Below are 16,044 nucleotides of genomic sequence, written 5' to 3'. Positions count from 1 at the left end.
GCCCCCTTAAACTGAAAGTGCCAGGAAGCCAGTTAGCTACTGCCTAGGAAGATGGGCTACGAGTCTCTCTGGCTTCCTTTTTAGCGATGGAGATGCCTAATGTTGCAGCTTCATTGTTACACACTTTGTTAGCCACCCAGGCGTGCATATAAAGGAAAGATTAAAAGGAGCTCGGCAAGCACGAGCAGCCCCGCCTGTTTACAAAAACATCCCCTCTCGCATTTACCAATATTAGAGGCTCTGCCTGCCCGCTGAGTTGTGACTTTAACGCCGGGTATCCTGACCACCGTGCAAAGGTAGCATAAGCACTTGTCTCTTAATTGGGGACTAGTATGAAAGGCATCACGAGGGCTCAACTGTCTCTTATCCCCAACCAGTGAAATTGACCTTCCCGTGCAGAGGCGGGAATGCTTATACAAGACGAGAAGACCCTGTGGAGCCTAAGTCCGCAGTGCGTTTGCTTAGCTTCGAATGTGCTCCAGCTAATTAGGAGTCAAGTATAGAGAAGCACCTTCCTCTTCTCACCTCCCCTCGCTATGAAGAGAGGGTAGAATTTAGGTAATCTTCCAGGTCTTTTCCAGTCTGATAAAGGAGAAAACGGATGTAAAACCATTTGCAAGATTTAGTGATTGTTTTTTAAATTTGAGTAGCCTGCAAAAAAAAAAAAAAAAAAAAAAAAAAGGTGTGACTGCAAAAACTAAATTAGCCGAACAGTAGCTCTTAAGTAATTGGAGGCATTTTTATCCAATCTATAATTACATAATATCCATTATAGCATTAAATAATTTTGATAATTTCATAATATCTATTACTGATTTTGAAAGGCTCTGCTTATCTTGGATACGGAATAGGCCCTTTGAATTAATCATGTGCTGCAGGACTAAAAGCATTTTTGCTTGTGTTCATGAAATGCTAAAAGAATCAGACTTGGTTTTGTGTTGCATGCAGGATTCTTTAAAGAATCCTATGAAACTTTCTCTGAAAACCAAGAGGTTTATAGAGCTGCATGGGTGTGTGTGGAGAATCTACAATGAGGTCAGGGATCTTTGGATAGAAATACTTTTTTTTTCCGTGAAAGAACGATAACTTTCAAAGTTATTTTTCTGGTCAGAGAAGCAGACTTAGAAGGCAGGAGGAAAAATATATTCTGAAGAGAACTTTAGAGATGGAATCCCTTTAGGTTGAGGAATAAAGAGATGGGCTTTAATCCAGACTTAATTGATATCTAATGATGTGTGTGTGTGTGTGTACATATGTGTATATATATATATATGTATATATATTAAAAAAAATTTTTTTTGCTAGAGAGAACTGTGCAGATGAAGAATAGATCAGTAGCTGAAAATGATTGAAGTTTTCATACTCAAGGTAACCAATATAAAAAACTAGTTTAAAAATTTTTTAAATCACAAAATTGTGGTCCTTTTGAAACCTATCACAAATTGAGGTAGAATTTTAGTTTTTAGGTGACCTGATTTAGTTTGCCATTTAGTTGAGCTACAACTTGGATAGAGTGTCTAAAAACATTGTTTTAATGCAGAGGTGTCAAACTCAGCCACAGCCTACGCTGTCCAAATTAGATGAAAATTTAATTAGGAAACATTTAACAAAAAAACTAATAAAACGTAGATAATGTTAATGTATGGGTTTTTTTTTTGTAAGTTAATTCATGCCCTACCTATAGAGTTTAGTGTTGCTCCTGTTTTTTTTGAGTTTAACACTATAGTTTGCAGGGGTCCTCAAACAACGGCGGGAGGGCCAGATGCAGCAGCTGAGGACAATTATCCCCCTCACCCAGGGCTATGAAGTTTCTTCATTTAAAGGCCCACAAAACAAAGTTTTTGTTTTTACTATAGTCCGGCCTTCCAACAGTCTGAGGGACAGTGAACTGGCCCCCTATTTTAAAAGTTTGAGGACCCCTGATTTATAGAACTACACAATAGCTCCTATCACACCCCCAGATTTAGATGAAGTAGTGTTATTCCTGCTAATAATTTGAAAAGGGAAAAGAGGCTTGGAAATTGTAACATGCCTGTGTGGTCTGGTGTAGAAGATCTGTAGAAGGATTTCAGGTCATCAGATCCACCTTGAGACCCAGCTTTGCTGCTCTCACAGCCTTAATTTTGGGTTAACCCCCCAACCTCTCTGATTCTCACTTTTCTGTTTTGGGCCAAATGACTCAAGGGTTCCTTTCTGTTGAATCCATTCATTTTATGATCACTAATTGGCTGCTTCTTCCCTGTGTTTGGGAGTGGGTGTGGGGCCTGGAGCCAGAGCCAGCCTCAGGCACTTACTTACCTGAGTGACTCTTAACCTCTATTACCTCACTTTGCTCCTTTGTAGAAAGGATGAGAGGAGTAGCCTCACCTGTCAGAATTTATTTATCCTGAGGATAAAATAAGGTAATACAATTGTTGTGAGGATAAAATAAGATAATATTTTGTAAACTGTTAAGCCCAGTGCCTGGCTATAGTTAGGACTATATAAGTATTAGCTATTATTATCATATTTTCATAGACAGAGTTTACTATTGTTCACAATAGAGCCTGACTTTTAACTTAGTTTGTACACTGGTCCAACCATTTTTTTTTTTTTTCAAATACACACAAAGATAGTTTTCAATATATATCTTTGCAAAATCTTGTGTTCTAAATTTTTCTCTTTTCCTCTTCCCTCTCCAAGATAGTAAGCAATATGGTTATATTAAACACATGCAGTTCTTCTAAACATATTTCTATATTCATCAAGCTGCACAGAAAAAAATTAGATTAAAAAGGGAAAATATATGAGAGGGGAAAAAAACCCAAGCAAACAGACAAAAATAACTAAAAAGTAAAAATACTAAACTTTGATTCACATTCAGTCTCCATTGTTCTCTTTGGACGCAGATTGCTCTCTCCATCACAAATCTATTGGAATTGCCTAGAATCATTTCATCGTTGAAAAGAACCAACCGTGTCCAATGTAGTTGATCATCACATAATCTTGTTACTGTGTACAATGATCTCTTAGAGTTCTACTCATTTCACTCAGCATCAATCCATGCAACTCTTTTCAGACTTTTCTGAAATCATCCTTTAAATCGTTTCTTATAGAACAATAATATTACATAACATCCATGTACCATAACTTATTCAACCATTCTCCAATTGATGGGCATCCACTCAGTTTCCAGTTTCTAGCCACTACAAAGAGGGCTGCCACAAACATTTTTGCACATATGGCTCCCTTTCCTCCCTCTCTCTGGGATATAAGCCCAGTAGAAACACTGCTGCGTCAAAGGGTATGCAGTTTTCTAGCTTTTTGGGCATAGTTTTAAATTGCTCTCCAGAATGGAAGGATCATTTCACAACTCCATTAACAATGCGTTAGTGTCCAAGTTTTCTCACATCCCCTTCAATATTCATTATCTTTTCCTGTCATCTTAGTCTAAGATGACCAGGTATGAAGTGATATTTTCCAGTCATTTCTGCTGAGCAGTTTGGAATCAATTCTAAAAACATTGAATAAAATGTTTTTATTCTGACCTAGGTATCCCAATACTAGGCATATATCCAAGAAAGGTCATTATTCCTGGCTTTCAGGCAAGTGGTGTCAGTAACTCATTGTTCAAAACATGTAGAAACAGCACTCCCTTCTGTAGAGGATTAACTGAAAGCCCTTAAAGACACAGCTAGAATAAGAGAGGGGTTTTTATGTTTATGTTTATAATTTTAATATTCATTTTTCAAAATTTTGAATTCCAAATTCTCTCCCACCCTGGAATCACTCTCCTACCAATTAAGAAATCAAGCATTGTGAAATCAGATGTGGGAAGTCATGCAAAACATTCATATTAGCATCATTTCTTACAAAGCAGTAATACTCTTATTAAATTCATGTACCATAGCTTGTTAGTCTTTCTTTTGTGTCTAGCTCTTCATGACCCTATTTGGAGTTTACTTCGCAAAAATGTTGGACTGATTTGCTATTTTCTTCTCTATTCATGTTATAGATGAGGAAAATGAGGCAAACCAGGTTAGACTTGTGCTGGGTCTCACAGCTGGTATATCTGAGGCCAAACTCCAGGTCCAGTACTTCATCTACTTTACACTTAGCTGCCTTGACTTTGAATGAGCCCACCTTATAATTTAGATAAGGGGAAACAGTTTAGTCAAATCAGGATTTACAGTTACAAACTGTATCATAATAGTTTTCTGAAGGGCCATTTGCTGCCACCATGTCTAAGTACAGGACTCAATCTAAACTATTTTGGGGTGTGTGGGGTCTTTATGAGTGAGGTTTACTTGAGTAGTGCAATTTATGGATTAGTGAGTTTTTAATGATTTCTTTTTAAGATTTAGAGTAATTTTTCATGTCTTGGTGGTTTACAATTTCTCTTAATGAGTGTTGCCTTTATCCCTTTATCCCTTTCTCATTGAGGGCTAGTTAACTATTTAGCTTGGCTGTCAGACTCAGAGATATTTAATGCTTTTTGTTTATAAGAGCAGTCATTCCCCAGCATATCTGACATCTTCCACTACAGTTCTTAATAACAAAAGCACTTAAACAAGATTGACACACAGTGGTCATTTGGCCACACTCCACATGTGTCCCTGATTTCTCCTCCCCCAACTGAGGCAATTGGGTTAAGTGACTTGCCCAGGGTCACACAACCAGGAAGAGTTAAGTGTCTGAGGCAGATCTGAACTCGGATCCTCCTGACTTCAGGGCTGGTGCTCTCTATCCACTGCGCCCCCTAGCTGCCCTATGTGTTTCTCATTTCAATGGCACGAAAGAAATATTTAATCAGTTGCTCTCCAAGATGAGTCATCAAATTGTCAGTTAGGAGTGCCGTTCTCATTTACGATTGTCTTTCTGTGTTGATTTTTCTCAGTCTTTTGTCTTCATTATGTCCTATTAGTCTTTTTGAACTGTTTCTCTGAATTCCATATGTTTATTTCATTGAGCCCGATAGGAGCCTATTTCCTTCATATATCATTAAATGTACTTTTTGATGCTGAAGGATAAGAGTTGAAGCTCTTTGGAAACTTGGTAAAGGGTGGCCGGCTCTGGCACTTTGCATTGGGAGGCAATGATGGCAGCCAGAAGAAAGATGAATGGGGAATTTGGATCATGGCCTTGCCTTTTATTTACAAGGGCCCCCCGACTAGTTTGATTCTTTGGTTTGGAATGGTATGAGCTTCTGAAATATTTAAATGTCAATTAAAATGCATCTGAAAGCTAACCCTTGGGTTGTCCGAGGTGCTAAAATCTTCTAGTTGCTCTAGTGTGGTGTGTAGAAGTGGTCTTTAGAGTGGAGCCCGAGTTTCCGGGCACAACGCATTATACTAATTTTTTAACTTGTGTCTTGTATTTTGTTTGCTGAAGCAGGATTCTGAAAGGCTAGGATTTTGCTAGTGTTAAACATTCCTAATATTTAAAACAGCTTTGATGGTTTAATCCTATGCATTTGGAAGTGGTGTTAGGGGTGGTTAAGCAATGTTAATCTTAGGCAGAGACAGTGATTTGCAGCAGGTGGTGAAGTTATTTAGATTATGATATCCACATTGGGTTGAAGTACCTTATCAGATACTGCACCCCAGTTCTTTTTACTTGTACTTGTTTTAAAGAGGTACCTGCTAAATGTTCCTACAATACACTGTTAGCCATTACCATTATCAGATTCAGTAACAATCTTTGTAGACAAAGACCAGGATATTAACCAGAGTCTCAATAGGTTTCTCTTTGATGACTGAAGTCTTAAGTCTTCAATTAGAATTGTCTTTTTAGAGTTTCAGAAGAGGGACATCATGAAATAACAGGAGTATTAAAAAAAAATTTCACTTAAAATGTTGATTACATTATTAGAATTTTGTATTTGTTGAATTGATGTTTCCAAAGGGAGTGAAGAGGAGGTACATGCAGTTCATTAAGAAGTCTTTTATATTACACTGATAAGTATCTTCATATACTTTTCTAGTTTTCTTTCCCTAGTCCTGTCCTCTTAATTTATACTGCTGTTTAGTTCAGAATCCTTTTCCCTTAAGAAATGAATGAGTCTATTAAATATGTATTATATATTATATGTTTATTATTATTAAGTATTAAAAGCAGATTTGTATTTTGAATTTTTTAAAGAAATATATATTATGATAGTAAAATTGCATATATTTTGTGGTCCTTTAAATTATTAATTTTGTTTCTTTTTAAAATTAGATTGAAGATCCCGGATGCTTCTGGGTTATTATAAAAGGATGTGATAACTTTTTAGATCATGAAATGGAATACCAAAAGTTAAATATTCAAATGAATACTTTCTATAATAGTATATATAAAGATGTTGAAAAAGTAAAGCCATTACTTTTGGAAGAAGGACAGGTAAATATCCTTATCAGCATAATTTTGAAATGTGGGTGGAAATGTTTGAAAAAAACAAACCATGGTGGTAGTATGAGAAGAAAAAGGCAGTCTGCATACTTGTGTGTCTTTATAAGTACTAAAGTTCAGGTCCTGCCCTACTACTTAACTAGTGGTACAATTTTGCTCAAGGCCGCTTAAATTCAGGGAACCCCTTAGCCTAATCATCAATAAAATGAGCATCACATTTGTATTGCTGACCTTACAGAGTTGTTTTTGAGCTAAGGGATTTGTAAACAGTTGTAGTTCTATAAACTGTACTATACTGCTAGTCTCTGTGGTACCTTGAAGTTAAGCATGGACATTGTTTTTTGAAATGTTTTTATTTAAAGTGGTAAGATAATGCATTTCCTTTACTCTTCTCTTCAGAACTTTTCCTAAATTAAGAGGCAACAAGATATAGTAGTGGGAAGAGAACTGAACTGGACATTCTTTCTGCAGTTGTGCCATTTGATAACCATACTGAATTGGAGTTTCCTAATCTGTAAAAATAAGGAGTTTGCATTCAAGATTGTCCAGTACCTCTTTTAGTTCTCTAATTCTGTGATTTGAGATGTTAATGTACAACCAAGAAACTTTTATCTTTTGTTTTTGCAGGCTTGTGTGGTTTATTGTCAGGAACTGAAGTGCTGGTGTAGGGCAGTTATTAAGTCAATTATGTCCTCTGCAGATCATTATTTGGCAGAATGCTTCCTGGTGGATTTTGCTAAATATATTCCTGTAAAATCAAAAAAGTATGTAGACCTCATGAACCTTTTTTTTAATTTAATATAAGAAATTTTAAATCTGTAAATTGAACTACTAGAATACAAGGTCTTTAGAGAAAAGATTAAAGGAGATTATATATCATATAGCTTTGAGAAAGAAAAACTTACTGGCTCTATAGTCCATGAATGCGAAAGAAAAGTAAACGATAGGGATCAAACAAAGGATGCTTAACCTCTTTTACCCAATTTCTCATGGGCTATACTTAAAACTAGGACCTCACAATTCTGGGGAAAAAAAGGCAAATCCTGGAATTATATCTATAGGAAGTTTGAAGTAAAAAAAAATCTCTATGTAGTCTTAGAAAAAAAGATTATCTTAGCTCTATGATTTTTATGATGATCTGTTCTTTACTTAAACTCTTTATTTTTTTCTGTTTCATGTTTTTGTTTTGGTGGAAACTATTTTGATAGCTGTATAGATAATTTAGATTTTCTTTTTTTTCCCCCTGAGGCAATTGGGGCTAAGTGACACAGCTAGGAAGTATTAAGTGTCTAAGGTCAAATTTGAACTCAGATCCTCCTGACTTCAGGGCTGGTGCTCAATCCACTATGTCACCTAGTTGCCCCTAGATTTTCTTTTGGAGTTTGTTCTTTTGACACAGTCACACTATAAATTTAATGTCCAAACAAAAGAATCTTAAAATTATATTTTGAAGGTACCTCATTAGTCATCTAATATGAAACCTCCAAACAGTACAGTATCTAAATTATCTAAGACATAGGTATTCTGCTCTTTATTTAAGGAGTAACAACTATGTCATGTAAATAATGATTTATTCATTCAATTGATTATACTGCAAATGCTAAGGGACTTCTTTAGTTGGAAAATAAATTGTCATAAATTTTAGAAGAATTGAGATTAAAATTTTGAATATGATATCAGTGCTCCATCTCTCTACTTATTATACATCAAGTTAGCAAATAATAATAAAGATGCTTATTTGCCAAAATAAGTGATAAAAGTTTGTGCTGTGTAAAAATAAAATTAAAATGTTTTAATAATGAGCCTTCTAATTTTTTAACTATATTAGATTTGTTATGTTTTTACTACCTACACATTGTACTTTAGATATTGTGACTCTTTAAGTTCTCTTTGAAATTTAATGTGACAAATGGAAGTACTGGTTTATTTATGGATTCTTTGAGTCCCTAAATTAGTTATATTTGAGAGAAATGTTTATTATCACCTTTTTATGCATGAATCAAATGTCATTTTGCTTACTTTGTCCCTGGTATTTATGCAATGATTCTGTGTCTGTTTTACTATTTTTTTAGCATCCGAGTTGCAGTAGATGCTTTCATGCAACTTCCTTATAGAGCAAAAAAGTTTAGACTATACTGCACAAAACCAGTCACGTTACATATTGACTTCTGTGAAGATAATGCAGAAATTGTGTAAGTAAGACTTTTTAGACATATTGAATGCTACTTGAATAGTCTTATATTTATTAATCAAATACAAGACATTTAAATTATACCTTTTCATTGCTATTAAGGTTTGCCAAAACTATTATGACATGAATCTTGAATATTCTTTTTCTGTTTATAAAAATATTTTATATTTCAGTTGAGCAAAAGTTCCCTAAAACTTGCCAGAATGAATCTTCCCAGCATACTGTTTGATAACAAATTTGTCTATAACTGAGCTTATGGTTGCCAGAATATATTCTTTTTTTTTTTTTTTTTTGCTGAGGTGATTGGAGCTAAGTGACTTGCCCAGAGTCATACAGCTACGAAGCGTTAAGTGTCTGAGGCCAGATTTGATCTCAGGTCCTCCTAACTTTAGGGCTGATACTTTATTGCATCACCTAGCTGCCCTGCCAGGATATATTCTTGAAGTTCTTTCTAGTTACTCTTAGTTAGTATGAATAACTGAAAATTATGAGACACTTGTAATACAAATAATTTCTCTTTGTGGGCTACCCTCTTCCTTTTCTTTTTGCTTTGCCCTCCTCTAACATTGTCTTGATTCTTTCTCTCATTTTAACATTTGCCCCTCTTCTTTCTGCTTCCTATTCAACAAATATTTATAGAATTCCATTCCAACTCAATTCAACTCTGCTTCCAATTTAATTTATAAAAGCAGAATATCATCCAGTTCATTTTTCTTTCCTCGACAATGACTTTTTAGAGTAGAGCATGATAGTTTTCCTCTACTCATCATTAAAGGATAACAATGTATCCTGAACCTACTTCATTTCCTTTTAGGTAAGCCTTTTGATTTATCATTCATTATATTATTTAAATGCTTCCTGATTTGGTAGCATCATTGCTAGGCTTGTCTCCCAGTATACATTCAACATACATATAACATCTTTTTTGTGCACTTATTTTATAAACAAAAATAAGCTGTCATTTGTATTATATTATATATATATCATATATAACATGTTATATATTATATATAACATATATATGTACACACATATATTTACATATATGCATATATATTTATGCAGCCATAGTGTCCCAAAAGTCTTAGTGTGAATTTAATTTAAATACAAAGTGAAGTATTTAAAGTAACAAATAAATGTTATTTAGATATTTCTCATGGGAAAAGGATTCATAAGGGAAAAGCGAACAATTCTGCAAACCAAATTAGGGTCATTGTTTATAGTACTTAGTGAGGTAATAGAAACTAGAAGTTTTTATCTTCTTCACATTATATGGACAGTATCCAGGACTGCTGTAAATGGTTCCAGCTATGTTGGCCAACATATCCAGAAGAGGGTGACTAGAATGACAGAAAGTCTGACTGCTATTTGTAGAAATAGAAATGTTCAGTTTTTCTACTTTAGAGAGCAGTACCATAGAATAGACCTATCCTGAGCATCACACCATGTCTACTAACCAGAGAGGAAAAAGGTTGTTACATCTTCCCTTATTATGTAAAGGATATATTTTTTTTCTTTCTAACTGTTTATTGGTCCTTTTTATTATAGCACAGTCATTTACCAGTGATTTCCCTCTTCTAAGATAAACTTCTTGTAACAAGTACAAACAAAATAAATCAATAATATTAAAATTTAATGCAAAAAATCCAAAAGTAAGAACACTCAGTATCAGATTCTTCTTTTGATGATACCTTTAGTAAAATAATGAATGAATCTGTGTTCAATATTTTTCCAGACCTGCTAAGAAATGGGATAGTGCTGCTATTCAGTACTTTCAGAATATTCTAAAAGGTAAGACAAGCAAAAATAGAGCAATCTTTTTCTTTGTGTTTCATATTATAGTTTTTGTTAATTTTGAAAGGCACTTTAAAAAAATATTGGAACAACTAGATTCCTGAGAGAGGAGAAAGAAAGGTCTTCTATGTGGATAATTAAAGATTTTATAAAATTCATTGTTTTCTTCCTAAATTGGTCATTATGTTTGAATTTTAAAATTGTGGGTTAGCCTCTTTATATCATGAATTAGAAAAAGACATACTAGTAATTCTAATATTAATATGAATCCCTACTTTGTGACCAATACTAGAGTGGTTGCCAGTATATACATAGTCCCTGTTTTTAGTCTGTTAGATAAGAAATAGCATATCACATAAGGTACTGCGAGATTATTTATTGTATAGTATAGATCACAAGTACTGTAGGAACTCTGAAGAAATAAAATAGTCCTTGACTGGGTCTTGGATGGCTAGGATTTGTTTGGATGGATGAAAGGAGAAAAAAGGGCACAGGATTCTGTAGGAAAGGTAAGAAGGAGGATGGGTGTAAAACCATACACAGAGTTGTAGATACTGGAATTAGTATGAGGGGTGTGGTGGTTTTTAATAGGAATAAGCAAGGGAATGCACTAATGTCCTCTAGTCTGAGGATCAGCCTAGTAAAGTTAAAAGACATTTATCACAAGAAGATGGCCCTCAGCTTGGGAATTTAAAGTCAAGGTAATTCGTGAAGAACTTATATGTCAGTAGATGGATACCCTCTTTGAAACAAACATGGATCTTGGAAATACTGAAGAATGTTGAAGCTTTTTCAGGAAGAACTGTGATTAAGTTGAACTAGTCTATGTAGGAGCTGATAAGGGCCAATACCTCAGGTCTGGATCCTAGGAATTTACAGGATATATTTGGGAGACACTGAGAAAAATGACAAGAGTTGGGGATTAGTCGGGTATTGGTTACAAAGGAGAGGGAAGAAGGAAGAATGAGCCCAAGGGTTTTGAGACTAGAAGAAAGGAGTTGTCCTTACCAGAAGTAGGTTTGGTTTTTTAGAAGTTGGGAAATGATGTTTAGTTCCAGTAGAATTGTCCTGTATGGGCATTTGGCTATATGAGACTTATATGAGACTTAGATCTCAAGCAGGAATTTGGGACTAGAGTTGATTTAGCTAACAAAATAGGCAAAAAAGGGTGGTTTCTCTTGAGGAAGAGAGTGTAGTAGTATATAACAAAAGCTCCAGAATTGAGCTTTGGTGGTTCAAATGAGTTAAAATTGATCTAGCAATCTGTATATAGTATGATAACAAAGGGAATCTGGCTTAACACCTCTATTGTAAATTGCCTTCCTCCTTATGAAAAACTCTTCCCCCATTAGGGAGCTTCCTTATGATGAAGATACATTTGCCCAGAATTCTCAGAAGAGTTTTCATGGGTTGTTGTGGGACTAATTTTGCTGGAAAGAGTAGGGGAGATTTTTCAAGTCCAAGGTACCAAGGGGTGGGTGTATAAAGAAGTGTGCAAAAGAAAATTATCTGATTTATAGCTTTATGCCAAGTAAGATAATGTGAGGTCGAAGAAATTAAAAAGTAAATGGTATTTTAATACTAAATTTCAAAGATATTTTTGTTTTTGTTGCCTTATAAATGACACTTTCCATTATTTATACTTAGCAACAACACAGATTGAAGCGAAATTATGTGGTATGGAAGAAGATATTTTTGATGTTTACCTTTATGTAACTATAAAAAATGAAAAGGTAAGTGAAAATCAGCTTGTATTGGAAAAAATTCTGGATTTGGAATCATGGACTTTCAGAATTTTAAAGTTGGAAGTGTTAGAAACAATATTCTGAACTCCATAAAGGGTGCAGTGAATGAACAGACTTAGGATAAGTGAAGCAGTTTAAACTTTAAATATGTTCCTGCAGGAAGCAGGTATAAAAACTACAGATGAATTCACACGCAATTCAGATTCCAGAGCTAACAATTATACCTTGTAATCATGCTCTAACTTCTCTTCCTTCTCCTCAGAATTTCAATTGGAATAGAGATCCTTTAGAAGTCTAACATTTCATTACACTCCCACTACATATACTCCTTAATATGTCATCTCTCCTGGCCCCCCTTGATCATGTGTCACATGTTATATTAATGAAGCCTAAGCTCCTCCTGGGGAGGAGAAGCTAATAAGACTAAACAAACAGCAAGAGTACATAATACCTCTAAGACATTTTAATTTCAAATATCAAGAGATATATAATCCACATAAATGACAGCTCTTTGGAATCCTCATTTAAGTTTAAAAGTATAAAAAAAAGTATAAAGAGTATAAAAACATCTTAAGACCAGAAAGTTTGAAAACACTGCGATAAAGATAATTAGCCCAATTACTGTTGAAATTAGGAAAAAAATAGGAATGAATACAACTCAAATTAATGGATTTATAGCTATGGATCTTAATTGGGGTAAATGCTAAGAGACTATATATTTTAAATTGACTCAAATTGTTAAACAAAAATTGCTTTTGAAGATTCAAGATAGAAACTAAAAATTTTTTAGTTACTCCAATCTCACTAGACATCAGCCTATTATACTTTGCAATGACATATTACAAGATAATCCTCTTAATGTCCAAGACAAAGGCCCCTTGCACCCAAATGATCTCCTCCAGAGATTATGGGAAAATCCCTTTATAGCTGCTTTCAGAAGAGAAAATGGGGATAGTTCTCCCTATTCATTTAAGTCTGTGTCGGAAATGATGCTGGGATGAATGGAGGATCATTGACAGAGTAAATGGTAGCTTAAGTCTGAGTCCTTCTTTTAACAGAAGAATCTGAGATTTATAGAGGTGAATTGATTTGCCCAAGATGACAAAGGGAGAAATAAGTTAGTATATCACAGGCACCAATTGTAACCAAAATCCTCCAGCTCCACTCTTGACAGGCCAGGGCAGGTGTCTGGAAGGGAACTTCAGGTGGATTTTGGAGAATGACTTAGACAAAAGGAAAAAGTTATTTGGGGTGAAAGACTGGCCTTGAAGAGTCTTGAAGTTAGCATTGGTGAGAGGTAGGGATATCTCAGAAGATGGAAACGATCTAACTTTGTTCCCTAGATTGTGGCCTTGGGGTGAGGCAGGCAATTTCTTATTATTCAGAACTGTGCCAAATACCACTTGGTTTATGGTACCATTTAGCAAAATTAACTTTATTCTTTATAATACTTGTGTTTAATTTTAAAGGTTTGTGTTAATGATGATCTGGTTGCAAAGAACTTTGCTTGTTATGTAACACCCAAGGAAAAGAAAATTGATTGTCCAGAGAAAGCTACACCAAAGAGTTTGGAATCCCCTCCAGATAAAATCAACCCTGCACTTGCTCTTTGGCCAATGTTGTTGCAAGAAAAGATTCCTGAAAAACTTGAAAAAAGTATGTATATCTCACATGCAAACAAATTTTAAATGTCTTTGTTTCTAGTTATCACATAAAGATACCTTGGTCACTATACTCTTATTAAAGTCCTATTCTACTGAAAGTTCAGAGGACTTAGATACACATCCTGTCTCTGATTCTTATTGCCTCTTGACCTTGGGCAATTAACTTAATGTCCTTGGATCTCAGTTTTCCTGTCTGTAAAATGGGGTTGACCCAGATGGCCTCTTGGGTATCTTTCAGGTATAGTGATCCTGTGACAGCATGACCACTACCTCTTTAGACCATAAGCTCTGGCAAAGAAAGATTTTGTTAACAGGTCCACTGATGGATACTTGTCTCATCCTAACTGAATTGTATCACTAGGCTAAAAGATGATGCTACTCTAGTAGGATCATAAGTTAAATGAGCGAACTTAAAGGTCATGTAGTTCAGTGATGGGAAATCAAAATAGAAATGGATCCCTGCAGGTTGCATCTTAAGTCAGAAAATCACAAACTGACATCTATATTGAATTGAATTTTTTATTGTGTTAAACATAAAGTTGGGTTCCAGTGAGCTGCAGGATGGCCCTGAGGTGGAGGGCCTTGGCTTCCGTGAGACAGCTGATGTTGGCCAGCCCCTCACAGAGGAGGGACTTGTTTAAGTCACGAGGTATGTAGGAGAGCCAGCCTGGGAAGCTGCTCCCTCATAGTCAGCCAGCACCTGTGTAATAACTAGCGGAGTGTCCAGAGCTGGGCTCATGGGAGAGCAGTGCTCACAGATCTCTGGTGTGCTGTCATGGTCAGGCCCAGAAAAATCACCTTGGCCAGTGACTTGGGGAGAAGTTGGAGTGGAGAGAGGCTGGAGGTAGGGAGGCCTTCATGAGGAGGAAGAGGCCCAAATTCCTGCAGGTGGGCACAGTCTTCACTTTCATTTTTGTATTTTCATTGCCTAGCACATAGAAAATACTTCAATATTAAGTTTTAAGTTCAATTACTTAGAGTTTAGGAAACTATTCTACTTTAAGATGCAAGGTAAGCACTTGCACTCACAGAACTGCAGATCTTTGAAGTAAACACTTGGTATAGTAATATAAATTGTTAGGGCTGCTTTTCCAATGTATCAAGGCTTATTTTGACTCCTTTTTAGTGGTTTTAAATATGTCTACATTATCATTAAATATTGGGGACCTTTTCTTTATCATTGCATCTACTCCAGAGTTTAATAGGATGCTTTGTATGTGCTCTGCTACATCTGTGATCTCATCCACCTGCAAACAACAGCTGATCCACGTCCTCTGTGACTTGTTTGCCTCCTATCTGTGCCCTGCCACAAAAATCCATGGCAGGGTTCCTCCCCAGGGTGCTCAGTGGTATCCTCGGCTTTTTCTCAACATTGTGTGGGTACCAGAGGTGCATTCTTACTAGGTGACTTTCAGCCTGTACCATCCAAAGGGAATTTATCTTTGATTTGAACTTTATTTTGTATAGGTAATGAAGCCAGTGCTTTAATCAGCTCAAAACGATGGCAGTGGCTTTTGGGGACTGAGATAGGAAAACAGCTTGGGTTGCAAGGAGAAGATGTAGGCAATAGTGGGGATAGAGTAATTGGGAGTGAGAAGCCAACAGGGACTGTTATTGCTGGGGTGATCTCTGGGAGATGCCTCTTAATGGAGCTTCATTCCTTATCAGCTACTGTTATCAAGAACTGGTCTGCTTCTTCTGGTTCTGCTCACTTCACTCAGTATCAATTCATCTAAGTCTTTCTAGGCTTTTCTGAAATTGGCCTGCTCATCTTTTCTTATGGAACAATACTAGTCCATTATATAGTCTATATACTACATGCTATAACTTATTCTACATACTATATATATTCTAACTATATTCTACATATGTATAACTTAGCCATTTCCCAGCTAATGGCCATCCCATCCATCCTTAATAAGAACAAAGATTTTCCATCATTAAGGATATTTAGAAAGATTTATCTCAAGCTCATGATAAGTTTTTGGGTAGTTAGCCCATTATCTTGTACCTTCTACAATTAGAGTAGTCCAGGAAAATTAATGTTTCGGATGATATCCCTAGAGCATTGCAGGATCCTAAGAAGTCAATCAAAGAGAAATACTGTGTAGTATTTGGAAAACAACTTAGTCAAATAAGTTGCTAATATATTCCAAAAAATTTCCAAAAAAAAAAAAGGCTGAAAAAAGGGATTGGGATTTAATTTAATTTCATTTTTAAATTTTTTACACAGAATTCAATTAAATTGAACTCCACATTTCCTGAACATTCCATTTATTAG

The 16,044-nt window shown here is 35.4% G+C and overlaps 1 protein-coding gene across 1 annotated transcript in view; it reads left to right on the top strand.

The window, feature by feature from the left end:
• Positions 1–362: 362 nt before the first annotated feature.
• TDRD12 (tudor domain containing 12) overlaps positions 363–16,044 on the top strand; it is a 57,117-nt gene continuing 41,435 nt past the window's right edge. The window contains exons 1-8 of the mRNA XM_031954381.1: positions 363–558; positions 1,306–1,368; positions 6,199–6,360; positions 6,997–7,133; positions 8,442–8,561; positions 10,296–10,351; positions 12,002–12,087; positions 13,569–13,755. Coding sequence (XP_031810241.1) covers positions 1,345–1,368; positions 6,199–6,360; positions 6,997–7,133; positions 8,442–8,561; positions 10,296–10,351; positions 12,002–12,087; positions 13,569–13,755 — 772 coding nt within the window. The 5' untranslated portion in view covers positions 363–558; positions 1,306–1,344. The remainder of the gene's footprint in view (positions 559–1,305; positions 1,369–6,198; positions 6,361–6,996; positions 7,134–8,441; positions 8,562–10,295; positions 10,352–12,001; positions 12,088–13,568; positions 13,756–16,044) is intronic.

This window comes from Sarcophilus harrisii, chromosome 2, assembly GCF_902635505.1.
Source record: "Sarcophilus harrisii chromosome 2, mSarHar1.11, whole genome shotgun sequence".
Taxonomy (NCBI): Eukaryota; Metazoa; Chordata; class Mammalia; order Dasyuromorphia; family Dasyuridae; genus Sarcophilus; species Sarcophilus harrisii.
The sequence above is the reverse complement of the archived record's forward strand: the minus strand, read 5'-3'. Positions and strand labels throughout refer to the sequence as shown.